General features: G+C 40.9%; 1 protein-coding gene across 1 annotated transcript in view; it reads left to right on the top strand.

Moving 5' to 3' along the window:
* EIF2AK3 (eukaryotic translation initiation factor 2 alpha kinase 3) overlaps window positions 1-25,148 on the top strand; it is a 42,955-nt gene that overhangs the window by 13,215 nt on the left and 4,592 nt on the right. Inside the window, exons 3-14 of the mRNA XM_041458658.1 lie at window positions 8,649-8,843; window positions 10,478-10,608; window positions 12,809-13,043; window positions 13,298-13,460; window positions 14,345-14,482; window positions 15,010-15,132; window positions 15,681-15,901; window positions 16,232-16,344; window positions 17,425-17,547; window positions 18,769-18,918; window positions 19,976-20,744; window positions 24,501-24,668. Of these exons, the coding sequence (XP_041314592.1) occupies window positions 8,649-8,843; window positions 10,478-10,608; window positions 12,809-13,043; window positions 13,298-13,460; window positions 14,345-14,482; window positions 15,010-15,132; window positions 15,681-15,901; window positions 16,232-16,344; window positions 17,425-17,547; window positions 18,769-18,918; window positions 19,976-20,744; window positions 24,501-24,668 (2,529 nt within the window). The remainder of the gene's footprint in view (window positions 1-8,648; window positions 8,844-10,477; window positions 10,609-12,808; window positions 13,044-13,297; window positions 13,461-14,344; window positions 14,483-15,009; window positions 15,133-15,680; window positions 15,902-16,231; window positions 16,345-17,424; window positions 17,548-18,768; window positions 18,919-19,975; window positions 20,745-24,500; window positions 24,669-25,148) is intronic.

Consider the following 25,148-nt stretch of genomic DNA (forward strand, 5'->3'; position numbering starts at 1 on the left):
ATGGTAAACTTGAGGAAAAGGGGAATTGCTGACAGCTGCCTGAGGTGAGCTGGTGGTCAGTGTGATGCAGCACCATCATACCATTATCACAAGTAGGGCTGTTGCTTAGACAAGTGATGTTACGTATTTATCCAAACTGCACATCTTCAGTCCTCTTAGTTTGGTGTCCTGTTCAGTTAAAAAACCCAAAAGACTTCTGTAGCTGCAGCTTGGTGGCTGCCTTGCTGACACTTGGCGTTAGCACCCAAAGCCCTGAGGAAGTGCTGACACGTGTCCTTTCACTGCTCTAAGGACGCTTTGGAGGATGTCAGCTTCCTTTAGGGGACACGTGAGCAGCTACAGAGCAGGATATTGTGCCTTGAGTGATACCAAAGCTTCTGAGAGCAGTCCTCAGGTGATGCTCTGCCTTGAGCAGAGCCAGGAAAGTTCTTCAGTTGCTCTGTGTACGACCAACTTTGATCTCATGCGCCCAGCCATAGTCAAAATGCTCCAAATATTGGAAAGGCTTTTTACCCTCTCCATTGTCTCTGTTTTTTTATTCTCTTTATAGTAGAATAATAGAATGGTTTAGGTTGGGATACGCCTCTAAGATTACAGAATTACAGAGTCCAAGTGTTAACCCTGCACTGCCAAGGTCATCACTAAACCACATCCTGAAGTGGTACATCCACAAGACTTTTACATCTCCCCAGGAATGGTGACTCCACCATTGCCCTGGGCAGCCTGTTCCATCCCTTCAGTGAAGAAAGTTTTCCTTACAGCCAATCTAAACCTTCCCTGATGGAACTGGAGCCCATTCCTTCTTGTCCTGTTGCTTGTTTCTTGGGAAAAGAGATTGACTCCTCTCACCTGGCTAAAACTTCCATTCAGGTAGTTGTAGGGAGCGATAAGGTCTTCCCTGAGCCTCCTTTTTTTTTTCCAGGCTAACTAACTGCAGTTCCCTCAGTCATTTCTTGCAAATCTTGTGCTCTGGACCATTCACCTCCTGGTCTAGATAAGGGCAGGAAGAGTGCTTGTAATTGCATATGGCCCACTGCATGTTTTATATTGGCTGTTTAGCAGTTCTGGTGTTTACAAATACTAAAATGGATCAACTCTAGTACCTAGACAAATACCAGTTTCAGGTAATGGATAGTTAGAATTCAGCTGCCCAATATACATAAAGTAATTTATTCTGCCCTAGAGCCTTTTTTAACTTTCAGGCTGTATCTTTGTCTATATAAAGAAGGGTCCATTTCGAGGGTTAAGCATTTAGACAGTTTAGAAAATCATTCCTCTAGCAGCGCAGCCACTGACATCTCATTTCCTAATTTCTTCTGGACTTTATACTCCATAAGGAGGTAACTATTAATCTTTGTCAGACTCGCTGCATGTTTCGTGCACTCTTTCTTTGCATCCTTGAAAGAGGAGACTGTGATGTGCCATGTTCTGTTCTCCTCCTGTATCGGACTCTTTTCCTGTAGGAGTTCCTCTGTGACTTAGTTTCTCACAGGGACTCTGTCCTTATCTGCAAAACCATCCTGTCTGTGCAGGTCCAAAGGAAGAAATACACAGGGTTCAGCAGAGATCAGTTTAAATCCTGGTCTCCTTAAGTGCCACAAGAAGCTTCTGCTATTGTCCCTGCATGGATGCCAGGTGCCCACCAAAGCCACGCTGTCACATCCCTTCTCAGCTGGACGGGGGAGAGAAAAATCTGTTGAAAAGGCTTGTGGGTCAAGATAAGGGCAAGGAGAGATCATTCACCAGACACCATCATGGACAAAGCAAACTTGACACAAGGAAACCAGTTTTATTACCAATAAAACCAGAGTAGGATAAGGAGAAATAAAACCAAATCTGAAGAACACCTTCCTCTACCCCTCCCTTCTTCCCAGGCTTAACTTCAGCCTGATTTTCTCTCCCTCCACCCCAGAGTGGTGCAGGGGGATGGGGCATGGAGGCTGCAGTAAGTTCATCACACATTGTCTGTGCCACTTCCTCCTCCTCAGGGGAAAACCTCTCACATTCTTCCCCTGCTCCAGTGTGGGGTTCTTCCCACTCCTGACTAATAAAGCCTTGCCTTGCAAACCAAATACAAGTACCAGTTTTGCCATGGTGCCTGATGAACTGTGTAGGGCCTGTTTCTGGAAAGGCAAGGCTTTGGGTCATTTTTTTTACACTAATCCACTCCTTTAGGTGCTGTTAGTCTCAAGGAGCTCTGTGATGGGCTCGGTAGCAGCAGCACTGGTTTGTCTCAGAAAGCACTGCTCTTAAGTTTCAGAAGACTTGCAGTCTTATTAATAAAACTTGCCATGTAAAAGAGGGGGATGGAATAATGTCAAAATAAAGTCTTTCTTAAAGCACTGTGCAGTTGGGTTTTTTATTATTATTAAGGAGAACAGTTTTTAAAAGTCTGTTACCATGGCAGCAGAGCAGGCTGGCATCTCTGTATCTCAAAACCCCAAGTCTTGTTTGACTGTGATTAAAGTAACTGTGGTATTTCAGTTTGCTTGTCTTCAGAGGAAGGGTCTGTGTGATTGCACAGCAAACAGTATTGGGTTCCTGATCTCTTTTGAAGCTGGGGTGGTCTAGTTAGCACACTGCAGTTCCTCAGATTTCCTTTATGGCCCTTCAGGGGAGGGCAGAGCAGGAATAATTCTTTTAAGGCCAAACTCAAGCTGAACAAGGTAGCGTGCCCCTGACATTGGAAAGCAGAGTATAAGTCTCAGGCTGCTGTGCTCCTGTCATCTGTTGCTTTTTACTCTGTGTAAAAGACAGTTTTGTCGGGACCCTGGTGCTTACTACCTGATCAGATTTTAAGATCTGAAGTGTAGAATCATGACAGAGATACCAGCTCTAGTCTTTTATTAAAGTTGTCGGGGGATGTTGCAGGTGTTGCTTTGAAGAGAGAGAAGAAAGGAGTTTTGAAATGAGTTCTCTAGTACTCATCCAGGCACAGGATTACAGCATCACTTCACACACTCATCATACAGAAAATACAAGACCACGAAAGTTTAATTTATTACTCTTTTCCATGTATTCATGAAAAATGAAATAGAAAATACCAGCTTGTAGAGTATGGAGGATGCTGGGAGGAGAAGAAAGACAGTAATAGATATAAACTTGTGTCATAAGGTACTTTATGCAGGCAGGAGTCAGGGACCAGGTCTGGTCACTTGATAGATGCTGTGAACTGTTGCTGGGTGAGCTGTACAGCCTGATGGTAAAAATCAGCCTGAGCTATGAGAAACATCTCTGCTCACTGTTGCTGTGCAGACCTGGTGTGCTCTTTCAGGCTGTCACAGCCCAGCTGAGATGAAACCTATTTCCATGGCTTCTCTGATGTGCCGCCCTGGAACTGGCTGGCTCTCACCCCTGCAGGGGAGGAAGGCCACCTAACCCCACCTCTGTAAACAGCTCAATAAAATACTGATTATCTGATGTGCAGGTGCAGCCTTTCTCACGGTCCTGGGCTCAGAATGGTTTGGGCATGTTCAGTGCTTAACAGGCACAGGAGGTGGTCAGGACAGGTATGCACTTCATAAACAAGTGTAGTGCTGAGATCAGAAGTAATGGTTCTCACAAGAAGGAAAAATTCTCTAGACAAACAACAACCTGTTGGTGTTTCCTGCCTCAGCTTCCTCATTGCCCTTGAACATGTCTTAGGTTGTTTTACTGATCTAAATCATGGACTTCCTTTCACAGTCAATTTTCTTTTTCCTGGCTGCTTGAACAGTCCATATTTTGAAGAATACTTTGCTCTTTTACCAGTGCTTTAGGCAGTGGAATAGCTCAACTTTTTCAAAAGATTGTGCTTGTGGCTGGGTCTTTGTTCTCTTAAGGAAGTGGGGATGTTGTGCACATTGCAGAACTTGGAAGACTCTGGGTGGCCCCTTCATCCCTGTGTGCTGCTGTTTGATTAGGGTTTGCCTGTTAGTAACAGAACACTGTCATCCTTGTGGTGCCCTGTGCTTCAGGATTTCTGCAGGTAGCTGGAGGCAAAACAGATGAATCAGCATCCTGAAATCTAAGGTGAAGAGGAGAAATAACCTCTTCTGTTGGAAGGAAGTCATAAGCCTGTGGCTCTGTGCAAATAACCTTCCTGCATGCATAGCAAAAAAAGAGGAGACAATAAATCAGTTCCAGACCAGCCCCAACTAGGGACATGTCAAAAATCGTGTGTGTATACGTATATCTATATTTGTCTATATCACCTGAAAAATCTGTAAACAATTACAGTAAGAATACCTGTGTTACTGTCTATGGGTTTGTGTTTTTAATTTGTTTGTTTTTTTAATGTGGAGCATACCAGCTTCCTTTCACTTTCCCAGATTTCTTTGTGCAGACTCTTGTTTCTACCCTTCTGAATAAAGCTGCCATATGTGACTTTTAATATATTGCCTAGATTAATTTTAAAGAGGCTTAAAAGACATAGTTCTCAGTGAGAAGTAGTATTCTTAAGACCATGCCTGATGTCGGCTTTGATCCTGTTTGTTACAGTGATCCTATTGTGGGGATAATCATAAGAGGGGAAAAAAACTGGTACCCTTATCACTTAAGATCATGTAGGTTGGTCTTAGTTAATTGGTAATCGGAATGAAGCTCTTGCAGCTTATAGTAACAGTAAGATTTGAAAACTACAAGCAGAAGTGTTAGAAAAACATAAAGACATCAAATGCTATTTTAAGGAAAATATTTCACTTGTGCGTGGTTATTTCCTTGGAGTTAGTAGATAGTCCAGCCCATCTGTAAACAATAATATTGACTGTTTTGGCACCAGACTTGGCTCAGATGTGTCTGCACGTGAGCAGGCTTGATTTTTGTTTCAGACGATAAAGAGCGTTAGGAAGGGGGTAGAATGTCACGCTTGCTGTTAAACAGCTCCTGGAAGCTTTAGTACTTCAGCTTGTTTTGATCTCTGTTTACACAATTTTTCCTTTTCTTGCTTTTTCTCTTCCCTGCACCGCTGTAAATCAGCGGCTTCCTGCACCGACCAACCTGCCGTGGCACCTGGCGTACGGTGCCCTCCTTTCCAGTAAAGAGTCTAGACAGCAAATTCCCTGGAAGCGTGTGCCATTCCGGATCGTTATGCCTTTTTGCTTTTTTGTGGAGGCTTTTTAGAAACTGCATTACCTCACCCGTCGGCCTGGAGATTGCGCAGCCCGCGCCGCTGATAGGGCTGCAGAGCCCCGCGCGGAGCCAATGGAGAACTTGGGCTGCAAACTCTTAATGAGCAAAAGAGCAGCGGCTCCTTTAGGGCTCCATAGTTAATGTGGGGGCTTTTTTTAAGTGTTACTTCTGAAAGACGAGCCACTTAACAATTATGTGCCATATTGCTGACCAGTGAAGCTGAACAAATAGCTATTTACATTGACAGATCAGAGGAATGTGTAAGTGCATCGTGGTAACCTACATTTTCTGTGCCAAGAGATTTGCAGCTGACTGCCTGGGTGACTCACTCCTTGGATTAGGAGATGAGGTAATGCTTTTGAGATACAGGGTGATGTCATTCCTTTACCTGAGCTGCATGCCGATGCTAGTTGCTAGTACTTTCAAGGAAAGTCCCTTTTTTGCCTCTCATGTACTAGAGAATGAGCTGCATAATTCAGATGGTTGTTGTTATTAATGTCCTTCTAAAGCCTCTGGCTGAACTTCTCTTTTGAAAACGGATGTCACCACAAGTGGCCACAAATGCCTTTTGTTACACATGTATGTGGGCACCTGCAAGTGGCACATATGCATACCTGTCCCATTCTTCAAATAAAGCTATTTTGTTGAAAGAAGACCTTTATGGTAATCAGGTACTATCTCTTGTCAGCACTGTGTCATGTAATCCATTTATAAATAAAGTCATCTTAAAAGAAGGTGATTTTTTTTTTCCCTGTTCTGTTTCTGTAATGAAGTAGCTCATTTGTGATGGTAAGTAACCCAAACGTCTCGCTTGCACTTAGGGTCAGATTAACCTTATCCACTCCTAACTCTGGCATTGTCCTTCACGGCAGCAGCTCTTCCTGCTGCTCCTGCTCCCTTTCCTGATGTGTTCACAGACAGCAGCTGTGTCTTTTCTCAGCTTTTCCCTCCCAGTGTCACCCAGGACATGCTGCTCCTGTGGATGCCCTCAAGGTTGGGAGCATGGACAGGTGACCAGCAGAGCTGACCGACTGTCAGCTGTCCTCTGCACTTTATGGGGACCGAGGTTTCAACACTGGAGCAGGCAGAGAGCCACTGTCAGGGAATGTTCAAAGCCATAACCTGATTTGATCCATATTTTGAGAGCATACAGGTGTGTGCTGCTCAGTCAGCTTCGTGCATCTTGGAAATTCGGGTGTGGTTCCTAGAAATGGCCAGTGTGTGTGTGTTGTTTGCTGGTGGAAAATTTCCTACTCGGGCCCTGGAGTGAGAGCTTTAATACAGGGGAGACACTTAAGGTGACATGTGTCACGCTGTCCCCAGAGCTTGCAGTTGCCCACAGAGAGTGTTCCTTGCTCAGCAGCAATTCCTGGGCAGTTTACAGCACTGTCTCCATTCTTCACAAACCATGGAATGGTCTCCAGCCCCTGGAGCAGAGTATCTCCTACTGGCTGGGCTTTCAGACTACTTGCATGTGTGTGGATCATGTGCAGATCCATTCAGAGGATTTGTTAATGCAAAGTAACAGCTGCACAGGCTAAAAGTTGTCATCAGAATTATTATGGGCTTCTGAAAGAATATATTACAGAAACATTTTGTGGCATTACTCCTCTGTGTTGAATGTTTTAACAAGGTACTTCCACCATGGTTACAGCTGCAATTTTGGCACTGGCATTTTGGTTTTAAAAATGTGTTTTCCAAATCTTCTCTGTCTCTTGTTTTTCAAGACCGCAAGATTGCTCTTGAATATGAATGTTTATATAAACCTTGTTTGTTTTATTTGTCCACCAATCAGGTGATCTCTACAAATGACATGCCCCACTCCCCACTGGAATATTTCCTTTTTTGTTGGTTTATTTCTGTGTGTGTGTATAGGGCTGTGTGTGTTTATTTTTCCTCCCCAATAATGCATATATATTATAGATATATATTGCCATAATGCAACATTTGTATGTCGCATGCAATGTTTTTTCCAGGATGTTTAGCCTTTATTGCCATAAGGTAAATATCTGAGAGGGAAACAACACACCTGGTTTTGCTTTGTAAGAGCTTCGCAGCTAATCTCAGGAGCTTATTTTTATCATCTCTTCAGTTACAAATTGTGCTCCTGAGAGGAGTTTTTATTTCAATTGTCTGTCATCCTGAGGCTTCTCAAAGCTGGAAAGCATTGGTGTTGCATCCTTTAGGGATCTTAAATACCAGCAGTGTGGGGTAACTCACCTGAATTTTCTCTTTAAATAAGGTGTGTCGAACAGTGTATGAGGAGATACTAGTCATGACATGCACACGTCTACAACATCTGTCTTTCCCCCCCTCTTCAGGTGAATCCCAACTTTGCTTAATGATGTTTTCTCGACTCTGACCCAGTTAGAGGAACAAAAATTCCATGCTACATGGAATTTGAATCATACAGACAGAGTATGTGGTTTCAGATCCTCACAGTAGCTCCAGAAATAATAACAAGAAACCTTCCTGCACCTTTTGTAGCACTTTGTAATACACATCTGTGCCTTGGCGTCTGAGCAGGAATGTTTTTTTCCAAGTGACTAATACACATGTACCAGAAGCTGTCTTTAATTCCTAATGTGTTCAAGTATCCAAATTTAATGTAATTATGTTGTAGGATACTGCCCAAATGGACAGAGGTTCTGAAAAAGCAGTAAAACCTCCCCTGTTAATCCATATACTCAGAAGCTAAGATAATGTGGATTACAGTTTCTCAGTTCTTGATGGGCACAGCCAGTGTGGCTCCACAGCATTAGTTATGGTCCATCATGCTGATAATGAGTTTCTTAATAAGTCCCTTAGTACTCACTGACAATGACTCATACTTCCGAGCTAGGATCTCCTTGAAAATCTCTGTGTAATGGGTGAAATATTGTATCCCAGTGAAGATTGTTTTCCTTACTTATGTGTCTAGGGAAAAGCCAGGCAATTTTTAAAGGAATGATGTGCTTAAAGATAAGAAATTCCAAGGAGAAGTGAGATTTAACTGTCTGTAGAGGCAAAGGTGAAATGTGAGTTCTTATCTCAGTGATCATTGCTCTCTCTGCTTTACAGCAAGTTGGATATTCTGAAATAGACATTAATTGTGAAAACAGCCTCAGTTGTACTTTCAAAATTACTCTATTTTGAAACTATCACAAATAATCTGCAAAACTTTGCACTTTAACCAGTGCCTGTCTCTTGGAGAATGCTTCAACCCACATCATATTTTCTGCAGTTTTGAATGAAACCTGTCAACTCGTCGAGCTTTCAAATGTTTTGAAGAAGTGTCACACACTGAACTGTTTTTTAACTAAGAATAGTGAAATATGGATTTGATTTGAATGCCTGGAAGTTTTCTGTCTTCAGTATAACTTTGAAAAACAGGACGCTGAGATAGAAGACCAGTAGGACTTTGAGACACAAAACCATTAGGACACTGGAGCATAACGCACTCAACTTCCTTGTACAGCATTTCTGTTGCCATGTACGGTCTGTGTGCTTTGATAAAATTACGGTTAAATCATAGCTAACCTTGAATTCACATATTTTAGGTGTTTGGAAACAAGATGATTATCCCTTCCTTGGATGGGGGCCTCTTCCAGTGGGATCGGGATCGAGAGAGCATGGAAGCCGTTCCTTTCACGGTTGAATCTCTTCTCGAGTCATCCTACAAGTTTGGCGAGGATGTTGTCTTAGTTGGGGGAAAGTCTTTGACCACCTACGGGCTGAGCTCCTATTCAGGGAAGGTAAGAGCCTGAAAAGGTGTTTTGTGTCTGTGTGTTTCGAGTTCTGCCTTGCAAACAGGTAACTCCTGAGGTTTGGGCTGTGGTGCAGCTCAAGAGTTTAAATGCAGGGCACAAAAGGGCAGAACCTGAGCCTTGTGGGCTGCAGTAGCTGGCATGGCACTGCAATCTCCTCCTGCCTGGGGGCTCCTGCTCTGCCCCCTGTGCTGGCTTTAACCCTTGTCTCACCATTTGCTAACCCAGCAGAGCACTGTTCACTTTTTACTGGATTTGTTTTGTGCTGGGTTAGCTGTAGCAGGGGATCGGGGAGTGCCAGAGCACGGGAAGGGACAGGGGCTTTGTCCCCGGAGCATAGTGAGAGGATAAGAGGGATAACCCCTTTCTGGGGAAGCAGTTCATCTTTATCATCTGGCTCTGTCTGAAGGAGACTTTGCAGTCCAGCTCACTGTGTATCAATTAATGCTTTAGGTGACACCTTTTTAAAAACTAATTTCAGATTTTTAAAACTACTGAGAACACAAAAAATTCAACATATGCAAAAGTTAAGGACTTTTAGTTGTTGTCAGTGTGCTTACTATTAGAAGTTCTCCTTATATTTTAAAGTCATTTAAAAGTTGAATGTCAGACGTCATTGAAGTGCTTGTAAATACTTTGTGTAGTGAAGAACAGACATTTGATAATTCAGAAACGTTGCATTTTAAAACAAGTTAAAAATAGATTCAGTTAAAAAAAAAAAAAAAGGAAAGTTCCCAGTGTTTGTTTTCAACAAAATCAGGGGGGTTTTTTTTTTGGTTTTTTTTTTTTTTTATTTTCACCGTACATTTTAATGTGGAACACTTCTGTGGTGTGGTGTGGAATCATCACTAATGATAAAAAGCACAAACCCCAAACCAGAGATCATGAATTCCTTTTGGTTTCCTCACTGGTAGCAGAGGGCTCTGTGCACCAACAGGCTCCTCCTCCAGTGCTCAGAAGAGGAAATTTTCATTTCTGTTTTGATTCCTGGCTTATGCTCACAGTAGCAAAGCTGCCTCTTAGAGGAAATAGTGCCTGACTCTTCCTTCCTAAGAGTTTGGGCAGTTTAATCTCTCTGGCATTGCCCATATAATGCAAGTTCTGCTTGAGATTGAGACTGTTGGAAACTGTGACTGTGAAAGTTCATTAAGGTTTTCTTTTCCTTTTGATAACTGACAAGGCAAAGGGGGAAGGCTTTGTGGTATCTTACATAAATCAATAGTAGTTCATTTGAAGCTGATAGAGTTATGCTGAGATAAATATGACATGAAAGCAGAATTATGCTGTGAGTCTTGCAGGAATGTTCCTTTGATGTCCATAGAAATAGTGGAGAAAAGAGAGCTCAAATCTCTTTTTCTTAGAAGTACATGCAAAATATAGTCAAATGGTAGTCAAAATACCACAGGCTGTAAACTTTCTAGAATCCTTTGAAAGTTTTTGTTCTGAAAAGCCATTATCTCTTAAACCAGGCTTTTCAACATCCCTCCAGCCGAACATCTAAAGTCACGGTGTTCCAAATTGCCTGCCAGCCAAGAGCAGGCTGTAAGGACTGTTAGCTTTGAATATTGCTGTTGATGATACTTGGTTTGAAGTCACACATGTGAGCCTGCCTTGTCCCTCAGGTGAAGTACATCTGCTCAGCCGTGGGCTGCCGCCGCTGGGACGATGAGGAGAGCGAGCAGGAGGAGACGCTGCTGCTGCACCGCACCCAGAAAACCGTCCGGGCTGTGGGGCCACGCAGTGGCAATGAGAAGTGAGTCTGAGCTGCTCAGGAACTGTCCTGTAGAGGTGGTGGGGCAGAAAAGATGGGAATCATACCACATTGCTCACCTCTGTCGCAATACAACACGAAATGAACGACACTCACACTCTGAGATGTTTAAGGCAAAAAAGTGTGTTTATTTTTCGACTCTGATATTTATAGAATTCCAAAGGTGACCATGGATTGGAGGATGAAATTGCCACCTCTCCAACCACACTGGTCAAACCAACAGTCCATTAATTCTCTCTTCCTCCAGAAAGGAATGAAAAGCAATCATTATTTACATGAAAAGTGTGTGAGAAACTCCATTACAAAAATGTAAACATCAGAAGGCTTAGAAGAACTTTAGAAGAACAGGGCGACACACCTCAGAAAAGTTTGTCACTGCTGCACTGCACAGGGCAAATGTCAATATAATGTCTGTTCTAACTGCTGTTTTTGTACAAGAGGAGACAGTTTAAAAGTCTTCTTATAATCTACTCCTTTAAGGTTCTTTACCTACTAATGGTAACTGTCTCTGAGGAGGGAGGTTATACATGATTAAGTTTTCATGTTAAGTTGGTATTTTAAACCATTCTTAAATTTATGTTGTTCATTCCATAATGTAGGTGGTTTGTTGTTTCTAAGCTGTAGAAACTGATTCAATCTGTGATTTTTCTGACACTCTCATCCTGAAGTTTTAATACATCAAGATTTCTGTAAAATTACAGACGTGCATTTTCTGGAAAAAAAAACCCACTTTATAAAACACAGACTTAAAAAGATGGGTTCTGTACATAGACTCTTAAGTTTTTATGTTAAGTTGGTATTTTAAACCATTCTTAAATTTATGTTGTTCATTCCATAATGTAGGTGGTTTGTTGTTTCTAAGCTGTAGAAACTGATTCAATCTGTGATTTTTCTGACACTCTCATCCTGAAGTTTTAATACATCAAGATTTCTGTAAAATTACAGACCTGCATTTTCTGGAAAAAAAAACCCACTTTATAAAACACAGACTTAAAAAGATGGGTTCTGTACATAGATACAAGTAACTGCCCAGCAACATAGTGGAGAATCAGTCATTCCCTGTTCCCTTGCTCCCTCTTCTGTTTGCAGCAGGATGTGACAAGTTGTGAATTTGTAGCCTATCAGAGAGAACCTAATGAGAACTCAGTAACAGATCAGATGTCTGAGAGGATAAATCTTGGTTTCTGTGTTTCTTGGAGACAGATATTAGCCAGGAGAGGTATGTCAAAACCGTAGTATTTAGTCTTGTGTCTCAGAAGTCTTTGTGGTGAGAAACAGGAGTGCTTTCCTGGTGACATGGAATGGGTAGGAAACATCTGGGGTTTTAATCCAGAGGGAAAAAAGTAATATCTTCAATAAATCGACTGATTGTTTAAAATACGCCAAACTTTTACCATAAGGTTGTAAATTCTTTAAATAGCCAGTTTGGGCTCCTAGTGGTTGCCAGACTGATAAGAAGCTTTAGGTACCCAAATATACTGTTCAAGAAATATTTACCCCTTCATGCTGTCCAAACATGCCATGCTTTTCCCATCTGTATCTTTGTAGGTTTACAAGAATTGAATAATTTTTTGCTGTGCAAGAAAACTGTGCTCCTTGCACATTTCATTATACATTTGTATTTTTTTGGTGTTAACCTATGGGACATGAGTAGTCCTTTTTTCATGAAGTACCTGTCAAGGGATCTGTGTTAGGTTGTATGTGGGGTTAAACAAAAACTCATAGTCCCTTTCCCAGTTTGAAAAATCTTATGTTTCCAGTTAAATCCACTTAATTAGTGAAGAGAAAAATGGCTTGTTAGAATGCTGCTTCCTAACAGCTTTGTACTTACTGCTTTCATCAGCTACAGAATGTTTTCTTACTAGGCAGACCCCGCTCTAGTACGTGGTGATTTTAATTTCCCCCCCTCATACACTAAACCTTTAGTGCCATTGGCCTTACTTTACCAGTTTTTTTCTCAGTTCACCCATCATGTTGGACAACATTCTCAGCTAGTTTGATTTGTATTCTGGATTAGCACACCCGTCCTGGTACAGTTTTGTTATTTGACAGTCTGAGAGTTTACTGTAAAAATATGGGCTAAATACAGGTAATTCAGTTTAGCAATCTTCTGCACAGAGGACTTGGGACTTCCTCAGAATATAAAAGCTGTTTCTACAAAGGTTTTCTCTTTCTCTTTGAGGTGGAATTTCAGTGTTGGTCACTTTGAGCTGCGCTATGTCCCAGATATTGAAACTAGAGCAGGATACATTGAGAGCAATTTTAAATCAACTATGAACAAAGAAGAAACAAAAATTATTTCAGACGTGGATGAGCAGGAAGCTATGATGAAAGACACAGTGATAAAGGTCTCCGTGGCTGACTGGAAGGTGATGGCTTTTAACAGACGAGGAGGACATCTGGAATGGGAATACCAGGTAGGTGGAAAGACAGAATATTAAATATCACAAAAGTAGATGTTTTGAAGATGTCTTTCATCTTTGGTTTCAGGCACTGTCTTTGTAAAGGAGCACACATCTGCTTGTAATTTTATAACTGAAGTTCTGACTTTGAGCTGCTGCATCTGTTACAAAAATTTAAACAAGAAATTTAAGCACTTTGTTTTTTATTATTCTTATTTAATAGCTCATTAATACTACATTCATTTTCCAATTACTTCTCTCCTCTTCAGTTTTGCACTCCAATTGCTTCTGCATGGCTGCTTAAGGATGGCAAAGTAATTCCAATCAGTCTGTTTGATGACACGAGTTACACAACAAATAACGAGGTACTGGAAGATGAAGAAGATCTTGTGGAAGCTGCCAGAGGGGCCACAGAATCCAGTGTCTATTTGGGTGAGACACCAACTGCAGCATTTTCTGTAGTAAACATTATTCATTTCTCTATTGAGGTTGTAGTAAAGCAAATCTTTTTGTACTGGTAGATTTCAAACCCATAAATCTTTTCCATTTTGATTCTGAAATGTTCATTGCTTTGTAGTTTCAGTACACTGGAGATGACTAAAAGTCTTGAAACTTTAGAAGACAGGTTGACAGCTAACAAAGCAGTCTTATTGCCCATTAATTTGTACACTGATTGCAGTAACATACTGTGAAGAAAATTCAGATAAGATTTTACATGGCTTAGTTTTCATCCAGTTGTCAGGATCCATTGGATGTGGTTTGGGACAATTTGAAATAGAGTGGCTGGAGATCCTCCTCCTCAGCTGTTTGTCTCTGGGAGGTAAAATGTGCTTTAGATTCCTAAGACTTGGTTTGCCTTAAGCCTTTTTCTCTTAAGTCTTTGCACCTTGTAGCTTTCCAGTTAATGGTTAGAATAACACATAAAGAATAACACTAGAAAGAAGACAGATTGTTGCAGCCTTCCTGGTAGTGGCTGTTTTGTGCAGCATTAACAAGGGTAGGAAGTTTGAATGAGGTCTTACTTCTGCAAATCCCAAACTCCTTTATAGCTCTTAAAAATTGCTGGCATTTTCCTGTAGCACCAGGTTTCCAGCAGTAAAAATGAGATGTTCTGAACTCTCGCTTTCCTAGAACAGAGGGAGGATATTACTTGAATTCATCCAGCTTACCAATCAGAGTCAGGATCTCAGGTTCTCAGAATAAGCAGAAATATTTTCAAAAATGTTGTTAACCACGTGTTTTGACTAGATAGTTTTATTCCAGGAGTGAAGAGAACCATGTGTTTTGACTAATACACTTCCTTGTTTATTACTTAGGTATGTTCAGGGGCCAGTTGTATCTTCAGTCATCAGTCAGAATTTTTGAGAAATTCCCAACCAACCCAAAGGCTCTGGAATCCAGGAATGATAATGCAATTATTCCTCTTCCCAAAATCAAATGGAAACCTTTAATCCGTAAGTAACAATTCAGAGTTTAATTTAGTATCTTAGCTCAGAAAAGACAGGGCATCTTTCCGGTTTCCAATATGTTTCAAACTAGTCTGATATTTCCAACTGTAAACTACTTCAGGATATCTCTGTGCTGTATTAAGTGTTTATTTTTTCCTAATTAAATGTTTAATGTTTAAATGTTTTCTTTTACAATGGATTTGACAGAGTCTTTGTTAGTAATTAAATGTTGGGTCTTCTTAATCAAATTTTTCAACAAAAAGAGGAAGAAGTTTTTTGCAGTGATGTCAATAGGAGTGACTTGGCTTGTCAAGGGGGAGAATTATTAAGTAACTGTTACCTTAAAGTAGCATTCTTAATGTTTCTTTCTATAAAATTTACTTCTCATTACCTGATTCAAGAGACATTTTTTAATATTATGCAATTGGAGTTCTCTTTAACGTAAATAAACAATTGACATTTTATATACTCTGCAGAATGAGCAGTCTTTACTTGAAATTAAGCTCAGAGAATTTTGTCTTTTCTGTGCTTAGAGTCTCCTTCCAGGACTCCAGTGTTGGTGGGCTCTGATGAGTTTGATAAGTGTCTCAGCAATGACAAGTATTCTCACGAGGAATACAGCAATGGAGCACTGTCAGTTCTGCAGTACCCCTACGGTAGGTGAAATTCCAGACTTAGAAGTGTTTCAAATACCCACGTTTTATTATCTGGGAATTTCAATAAATGCCCATTTGTTAGACCTTAAATATGTGTCTTTTTAAAAATATTTAATGAATTAAGAAATTATTGCCCAAGCTAGGATTTCCAGATTGCAATGTAGGTACAATTAGTGCCACGTAAAGCACAACACAGTGCCAGGAATTGCCACTGAAGAGCTGTTGTGTGTGCTGCTGTTGCCTCTGAGAGTTGTTTGGAGGGGAAAAATCTTGGGAATTACTTTTTTTCAGAATTTACTGACAGTGCTGGAGACTCAGGATGGTTGTCACAAGTTTTCCATATGGAAGATATTCTGGTTTAAAGCTAGAGAGACCTAGTTGCTGTCCACAACCTTAATTAACTGAATTTGCTTATGTGCTATTTAAAATCGTGAGGCATAGAAATAAAAACACACCATATCTGTTGAGGAGACCTCTAAGAGAAGGCAGAGTTGTTTCGTAGGTAGCTGCAGGTAAATCTGTGTTCTCTTGGTGTGTTTTATACACAGATAATGGTTATTACTTACCCTACTACAAGAGGGAGAGAAACAAACGCAGCAACCAGATCACGGTTCGATTTTTTGACGACACGAATTACAAGAACATTCGCAAAAAGGATCCTGTTCTTCTGCTCCACTGGTGGAAGGAGATTGTTGGCACCATTTTATTTTGTATCGTGGCCACCACCTTCATTGTGCGCAAACTCTTCCACCCCCACCCTTACAGCAGGGTGAGTATTTTTTTCGGAATCCCAAATACTGAAGGAATTCTTTTAGCTGTTTCTTTCAGTTTGGACTCTGCAATGAGTAATATTACTAAGTTAATAACTAATGAGATAACAAAATCAAAAGCCTAAATTTATTGTTTAATCTGTGTGTGAAGGCTGCCAGCTGCCACATACAATTTGCTTAACTGCTTCAGCAAGCAGATTAGACTGCTTCTGACGTGTCTGGAGATATTTATTTAATGCCATATCTAGGGTACAAACCAGTCTCAGGCACTCAAGGAGTTGATTTTGTTTGTTTGTTTGTTTTGTTCTTGTTTTGGAAATCCTTGTTAGCTGCGGAAGGAGTCTGAAACACAGTGTCAGACTGATTGTAAGTATGAGCCCACTTGTGGAGACATTAAAGACAACAGCTGGAGTGATGCCAAGAACTCTGGATATGTGTCAAGGTGAGGTCTGTTCAACACAACATAAACAGGGTGTTTAATCAGTGGCTACTAATGCTGTCAGGAGATAGAAAGAGTAGGTGTTTGCCTGTTCTTATGTAAGAACTCCCAGTCCTCTGACTTCCCAGGATAATCAGCAACTGGCACAAAGGACTCTGTGACCCCATTACTCATGGGAGATTGCAGTTTTGATTAGTCTCAGAAATTCCAGAGAGTCAACAGGTTACATGTGATCAGAAGTATTGCTCTCATACTTCTTGCTGATAAGCAAAATGGGAGATTGATCCTTGTAGGTCTTAATCAGTGGCTACTCCATCTGTTCCTGTGTTTATGGTGTAAGGCAGAGAAAGGCAGTTGCAGATGGAAGCAGATGACATCTTATATACTCTGTAGAATAAACAGTCTATACTTGAAATAAAATCTTTATTGATTTTACAAAGGAGTTGGTTAAGACAAAAGGCTTAATAGGGGCATGCCATTATGCTCCAGAGCAAATGTGACCATTTCCTGTACATTTGTAACTCAATGAAAGTAAGAACTGGAGTGTTTAAAATGAGGAAGAGTAAGAAATGTAGTGATATATAAGAACAGTGATGCTTTGGATTGGATATTGTGCTGGTTTTGCATTAATTGATTTGTGGTGAGGAGGGAAAAATGCCAGGACTAGAAGGACTAGTTGCAGAAACAGTTATTTGGGGTAGGGTTAAAGGCAAATCATGATTTAGAAAATACTCAGCTATAGAAACATGGGCTGTATACTCAGGATCCAGTAGGCATGCAATCTGGTATTCTGAAAAACCTTTCCAGTTTGTCCAGTGCATGCAGAATGGGTTCTGCTGGCCTGTGATAGGCTCTGCATAAATACATATTTAGCAACTGTCCATTTCGTAGATAGGGAATTGCTCACAGTGTGTGAGCAGGAAAAAAAAAAAAAAAAAAAGAAATTCTGCACATGTTTTGCCTGTACAGAACTACTTCAATCATGGTCATAAATGACTTTATTTTTCTATCTGTACTAACGCATTTTTCTCCTCTATCCTCCCTCCCTTCTTCTGTCCCTTCCACACACCCCTCTCTTCCCAGATATCTGACAGATTTTGAACCAATCCAGTGTCTGGGTCGTGGAGGTTTTGGAGTGGTTTTTGAAGCCAGAAATAAAGTAGATGATTGCAACTATGCCATCAAGAGGATCCGATTGCCCAACAGGTAATGAATGGCTTGGTTGGGACACAGAATCATGAATGAGTGGTGGGATCCCATCCTACACAGAACCGTCTGCTCCTGAGCCGATTTCCCAGATATTTCATTAGGGTGAATGACATACTTTTTAACGGGGGGCTGTCTCAGTTTTGGCACAGAGGATTTGGCATATGCAGTCCCAGCAGAGCTGACCTGCTTGGCTCAAACACTTGCATCACAGATCTCTTTGTGGGGATGCTGCTCCACAGGGATTTCCTTGGTGAATGGAGCCTTTGCTAACAGGACCAGTTATTGTAGTGCTGTTAAAGTGCTTTTCTCCTTTCTCTCCTTACCTTTCCTACTCCACCTCCTCTTTTTTTTTTTCTCTCTCCCTCACCTCCTTTTTTGACTCCATTTGCCCATTTGTTTCATTTTCTGGTCCCACAACCCCTACCTTTTCTCTCAGTCATAGGTGGTCAAGCCATGCTGCTGGATTACCCTACCCAGAGCTTGCAGCACTTCTTTTTAGTGGGAGATGGGAGACACTGCTGCTGAAAATCTCAAGTTAGAACAGCAAGAGGGAGGGGGTAAAGCTATGAAATCTAGAATTACTATTTTTTTAATGTGTTAAATAAGCATAACTATTTAAGATTAAAGGTTTTGTTCAGAAACTTAAGGTAGCCTAAATTCTTCTTTTCCAAGAATATTCAAAGCCATTAAATAAAACCATCAGACTTTATTTGATCCAGTTACAGTCTTATGAAGAGAGATAAATTCCTTCAATAAAACAGGAGGCTGCCTGCTTTCCTGTCCACAGAACAGAAATAGTCCTTATGCAACCTCCTTACCTATTGCCAGTTAAAAAACAAATACTAAGGTATTGCTGTCTGTCTTGTGTGTCAGTGTCTTCTACATCCCTGTAGAATATTGTTGTTTAAAATCTTTTTTTCTATCCTTGAGAACAGTTAAGAGGATGATGAATTTCTTCTTGTTTTTGCTGTCTGTAATTATGTGAAAAGGGAACTCCAAATATTGAGCCATTATTAGCACATTCTGCTCCTCCACACTTCTAAGCTAAAGGAGTTACCCTGGGGAATTCAAGACATATTTTTGTTTTGATGTGAAAAGCAATGCTATTGGCCTGGTGTACACTGGGGCAGCTTTGATTAAATTCCTTTGCAGAAATTTTTGTGCTGTGCTGTTGCTTTTTGTGACCATGTCTCTTTTTCTCCTCACCCCAAACTGTAGGGAGCTGGCTCGTGAAAAGGTGATGAGGGAAGTGAAGGCTCTGGCTAAGCTCGAGCATCCAGGGATTGTTCGGTATTTCAATGCATGGCTGGAAGCTCCCCCTGAGAGATGGCAGGAAAAGATGGATGAGCAGTGGTTAAAAGATGAAAGGTAACTCATGGGGCTCTTTTTAACAATTGAATTTGAGATTGTATGTCAAGAGAACTAGAAAACTGGTCGAGGATCCAGGAAGATGAAGAGACTATCTAGGAAGAGAGGTGGTTGTTAATTTAGCCTGCCAACTTTTCAGTTGAACAGATAGAAATATATCACACTTCTGCATAAAGTTCTTAATTTATGGGTCCTCTCTTGTGTTAACATCCTTCTTTCAGCTTAGGAAACATTACATGGTTGTTAATTGAACTTGTGTAGCTGAACCTTGCTGTGATTGGAAGGTTGAAGCATTGCTGCTGTGATTCAGTTGCAAACTTTGGCATCTCTGCTTTCTTTGTTCCTTTCTACTGCTTTCTTCCTCTTCAATGTCTTGAGTTAGATGGACCTGATACAGTACTCCAAGAATTCAATTAATTTATTAATTTAATTATTTATTCAATTTAATTTCACTAGAAATATGAGGGATAATCAGACTGAGGATTTGTGAAGCTTGGTAGAAGTAGGTTAAAAATGGAAAATTAGATAAAGGAGTTAGAGAAGTGAAGAGAGAGGAAAAAGTGGGTGTATGTTGGCATTTATAGAATGAGGCCTAATACAAGACTGCTGGGTGGTTTCATAATAACATCTTAACATGCCTCACAATTTTTAGAATACAGCGACCTTTATATTTCAGGCATCAAATTAACATTTCACAGCTGTAATTCTTCCAAGGCACTTTAAATAGTCCTTGCAGTACATGTTCCAAAGGGCTGGATTTTTTCAAACTGAAGATGAGCCTGATTGCACATTAGGAATCCAGGCAGTAGAGCTTGTTAAATATTCCTTTATCAACGCTTTTGTCTCAATGAGAAAACATTTTCCTTGCCAAGACACAGATGCTACATCCTGGTTATTGGTGGTTCCCACACTTGGGTAGTCACTCCTTGTTGCAGTGTGACACAGGTGTCAGGGGTAGCAGTTGTTAAAATCTGGGCTTTCAGGGGTGCATTTTTAGTGGAATGATTGGAATCTGCTACAATTTCTCTAGTATTGATCTCTCAACTTTGTCTTCCAGCACTGATTGGCCACTCAGTTCTCCCAGCCCAATGGATGTCCCATCATTTAAGATCACAACAGAGCCATTTTCAACAAAGGAACACATTGAAGTTACTGCAGCTTCATCGGAGAGGGTGAGGTCTGTGGGGATACCCTGTGGTCAGTCAGATTCATCTGGAAGCCAGTTTTCCCCTCTGGAATTTTCTGACACAGACAACAGGGACTTGCAGCACTCAGAAGATCCACTATTAAACCTTCAGGACAGTGTCCTTACAGGCTGTGATGTAGAAGACAGTACTATCAACAGTAATGAGCTGGGTCACTCCTTGGAAATTTGTTCTTCAGCTGTTCCTGTTGTACATCTGAAGGAAGGGACCTCCTCCTCTATTGTGTTTGAGGATTCTGGCTGTGGAAATGCCTCTAGTAAGGAAGATAAAGTTGATGTTTCACATAATGAGAGTCCTTCTGAGGATAAAGGGAAAACTACAAAGGAATCTGATAACAAGAAATCTGCTTCAGGAAGTCCCCTGTCTGTTTCTCCTCCAAGGCCAACGAGTTTAAGCCTGGACCTTTCTAAAAACACTGCAGAAAAAGTCAAGCCCACCTCTCCAAAAGTGTATCTGTACATCCAGATGCAGCTCTGCCGGAAAGAGAACCTTAAAGACTGGATGAGCAGAAGATGCACCATAGAGGAGAGGGAAAGGACAGAGTGTCTGCAGATCTTTCTGCAGATTGCTGAAGCTGTTGACTTTCTGCACAGCAAGGGATTGATGCACAGGGATCTCAAGGTTTGTATCCATAGGTTGCTGTATGTGGGAGGAATGTGGCACTGCAGACAAAGCCTGCCAAAATAGCTGACTCCTCTCAATGACCTCAGCATGGGTGTTAAAAAAGCTGAATTAATTTCTGTACAATAATCTGGAGGTGCAGTGCTCCAGGAAAATAAATATTCATCACTTGTTACTGCAATTAAAGTCTTTCTTACAGCAAGACTTCTTGTACCTGGCACAGATCAGTGGCATTTGTCCTGTGGTATTTTTAATTCATGTTCTTTGTACAGGGTTGTTCAGTGCTGAGCTGTATGACAAAGCTATTTTGGATCCTGTTCTACTATTTCAAATGAAGCAGATAATTGGCAGTGTGGAGCTTGCAGTTGGATTTATTTTAAAAGTCTTTTCCAACCTAAATAATTCTGTTATTCTAATTCTGGTATTTTCCTTCTTTCTATAGAAATACAGCCTAAAAGGAGCAGTGTTACTCTTGGTTAGAGAAAGTAAAAATTAAGCAGTACTTCTCTGGGATTGAAATGTAAACTGTCCTGGAGCAGAATTGTGAGCCAATGCCAGCTATCACAATGAAGTTTTCTGAAGGATTCACAGTATTTTTAATGTCTTACAGCATCCAGACAGTGAGGACTGGGAAAGGTGGTTTGCACCTCTGGTGTTTAGTGTAACTGAAGTCAGGAGTAACTTGTACCTTTTCTTTCATTTTCTTCATGATCCTCCTGATTTTGCTGCAACTTAAAGCACTGGAAGTGTCAGTATGTGTTACCACATAAATAAATTTAATTGATGAGCCCAGCCAGGGTTAGTTTTATTAGGTTTAGCTCTGAGAAATTGATCCCCTTTGCCAAATGTGGACAATTCTGTTTCTCTTTGCTAGTTTGAGGAGGCATTAGTAGCCTGCCTCAGTGGAGTAATTACTGAAATGATTGTGGCTTCTCTGATGGTAATTTGGCATCAGCAGAAGCAAAAGATAAAAAATACCATGTCAGATGTGGCAGTAAAAGGAGGTTCAGATTAAATAATCCTCAAAGGATATGTCAGAGTTAGAAAAACTCGTGAGCCCTTCCAAGTATTTTCTTTTCCCATCAGCATTAGGCAATTACCTTGAACCAGTTATCTGACAAATCTTTAGTGCTTGAGAAACTGACCATAAAAGTAATTAAATCCCTGTACTAATACATTGCTAGACATGTTAATTAATAACCTTTCTTAACAATACTGTCAGGTGTAGCCCTCTGCAGTCTTCACTGAGCTCACTGTTCAGTAAACCTTACCTAGATCTTCACTTAAAACTGTATTAGTCTTAATCAGCAGGTGTGGAGTGTTTTGTTGGAACATCTTAAACGTTCAGTGCTGGCAGCAGTTTGAACAAGAGATTTAATTTTGTTTACTTGGTATAACCAGCTTGGAAACAATCTCCCTGGATGAACACCATCCTCCTTCAGGAAACTTTCTGTGCTTGTATAGATGTTATTCTTTGATCCCAAAGTTTATTTGTCTGTTATGTGTTAATTTGGTCAAAACAACAGCCAGTTTATTTAATTGTTTTCTATACTTTTCAGAAGCTCCTAGGAAGAGATCTCATCTAATTTTGTAATTTGTCCAAGAGGTTGGTCATGCAGCCCTGAGTTGGTGCCAGCACTAACAACTGAATAACCTGCGAAGTTGCTTTGGCTTGGCTGCAGGCAGAGCTCACTGATAGCAGAGACCACTTCTTGCTCCCATTGGCACCAACAAAAGCTGGTGGATCTGTGTGAAAATAAATTTCTATATGGGCATATTAAAAGTTCCAAGAAGTAATCGAAATATTTAAATTAACAGCGCACATTAAAAATGCGGTAATTAGGCTCCTGCTAATCAGGGATACTGCAGTGACAAGATGGTAGGAATTTATGTGGGCAAGTGAAGAGGTCGGAGTTCAAATTCTTTTGAAGAAAATGAAGTGCAGAAACAAAAGTCTGCCTGTCAAGTGAATTTACTGTTATTCCCAGGATAAGCTGTCGGTCATGCTTGACAGCTCAAAAGAAATTATCAGTTTCACAGAACTGCAAGAACAGGCTTGGATACATTTTGCAGCATTAATTGAATTAAACAGAGTATTCCAGATGTGTGAGAAGCTTATTCATGTGGAAAAATGAGAATACTCTTTCTGACTGCAGAATATGGAGAGAAATTTCTTTGTGCAGGTGGCAAGATAACTAAAATAGAGGTTATATTTGATTGTACTCAGCTGATGATTTAAATCAAAACTGTGTGCTTCTGCCTTAGGCTTTTTCTTCTCCCAAATGTGGTCTTGATGGTTTCTTTTTGTTGATGTTTTGCAATAGCAGAGAGTCCATTCCCCTTATTTGTAGAAGCTATGTGCAAGGCTGTTCAGAGGCAGTATGTGTCCAGCCAGAGAAGTATCAAAATAAACTTTCTGTTACAAGTTTTTCCCCAGGAAGCAAGACAAATCTTGCCTTGTATGCTTGTTGGAAGAGAAAGGAGATCAAGGCAATGGGATACAAACTCCTAATGGAGATGTTTATTCCTTGAGCATTGAAATTCTGATACCAAGACTTCTGACCCTGTGGGTGTGCACTGAGGGTGGGTGCTCTGTAAATGCTTCAGCCAGAGCCTGAAGACACTGTGGGTTTACAGGGCAGTGGCTTTTGTGCCCTCAAGGCACTGTGACTCCAAAGGGCTGGATATTCATTACAGGGATATACAGTGGGGAATAAGAGCTGGCTCAGGAGGCAGAGGCAGGGTGTGGGCACTGTGGAACTGTTTCTGTAGTGCTTCCCTCAGAGTTGACCATTGCCTACAAAAAAAAACAACCAAGAAAAAGAATCCTTTTCTGTGTCTTGTTTCTTGTGCATACAGTGGGTTTGTCTTTAACTGAGGAAGTCAGATGGACTTTGAAATACAGTCCTTTATCTTGTGAGAAAATATTACCTTCTATCTGTCTGCCTGCTCCTGCCATACTGTCTGTATTTGTAACCCAGCTGGAGTGGTTATATTTCAAGGGAGTAATCATTCTTTTGGTGGGTGCTGTTCTGTCAGCTAGGAAGCAAATTTCTTGAGTAACTCTCTTGGATGTGCACCATTGGCCAAGGGGCAGCTCTGTTCCAGTCTCTTTTATCAGTAGCCAAGGATGGAGGAGTGTGGCAAACAAGCTAAAGGAGAGTTCAGCCAGATCATCACTGTTGCTGCCTTTATGAATTGCAAAGTTCTTAAGTTTCTATCAAAAGTAAACTTTTAATTCTGCAATGCAAACAGCTGTTCCCACGTTAAACTGCACAGTTGCACTGAAAATCAGACCTTGTTCCCACTGTATCTGTAATTTAACACTGAGATGATGTGCTGTGTGCTGGTTAATAATACAGCAAATTACTTTAGCACTTAGGGATTAAAATACACAAGCCCAGGAGATGGAACTGCAGCATGTGGTGTGAAAGTGTCATGTGGGCTGTGTAACTTACCTCTGCTGTTCCCAGCAGTGTTGACTCTGTGTGTGTTCCTCAGCAGAGCTGTGTGCTGCTGGTAAACCTCTGCTGAAGGACAAGAAATGAGCAGTCTGAGCTTCAGGAAGAGACAATGGTTAATGCAGGAGTAATTCCTTTTACCTGAATAGTTACAATTCTTTACTGCTATTCTTCAGCACTTTTATGAGTGTTTTTAACCTTGACAGTTTCTGAGTTAGAGCCAAGTGCTATAACCACTGAAGTACAGTCACTTTGTTACTTACTTTCTTTTCTTTTCACCTCTTTGTTTTCTATGCCTTCCAATATATTTTTCACAATGGATGACATAGTGAAGGTTGGGGATTTTGGACTGGTGACTGCTATGGACCAAGATGAGGAGGAGGAATCAGTTCTGACCCCAATGCCAGCTTATGCCAGGCACACAGGACAAGTAGGGACCAAACTCTACATGAGCCCGGAACAGGTTTGTGCTCTCTTCTCCAAAGCTATGCTTGGCAGTGCCTGGAAGAGCCCTGAATTTTTGGGAGCTCTAGGATCAGGCATTCCTAGTAAACCATTGCAATCAAGTCATTTAAACTCTTTCTCATCAAAATAGAGTTTTGAGCTAAATTGAATTCCAAAATGAATATTTATGTATTTGTTATAGCAAAAACAGTGGCCAGTTACTCAGACTGAATGTGCTCATTTTTCTTGTTTTTAATGCAGTATAGGAAGGTAAATGTAAGAGATTCCACTTAATTGAGGAAGAACACACTCTTGTGCATGACGTTAAGTAAGGTGAAACATTTTGCTTCGCAGCACAGAGGAGCTGAGGATCAGGACCTTGCTCCCTGGTGCTCATTGCTGAAGTTCACCAACAGAGCTTTCAGCTCTGCACAGGGCTGGTGACTTGCGCAGGTGAACTTGCAAGGGTGATGTTTACTTTGTAGATAATTGCATGCAG

The sequence above is a fragment of the Pyrgilauda ruficollis genome, unplaced genomic scaffold (genome assembly GCF_017590135.1).
Source record: "Pyrgilauda ruficollis isolate IOZ18807 unplaced genomic scaffold, ASM1759013v1 scaffold1, whole genome shotgun sequence".
Lineage (NCBI taxonomy): Eukaryota > Metazoa > Chordata > Aves > Passeriformes > Passeridae > Pyrgilauda > Pyrgilauda ruficollis.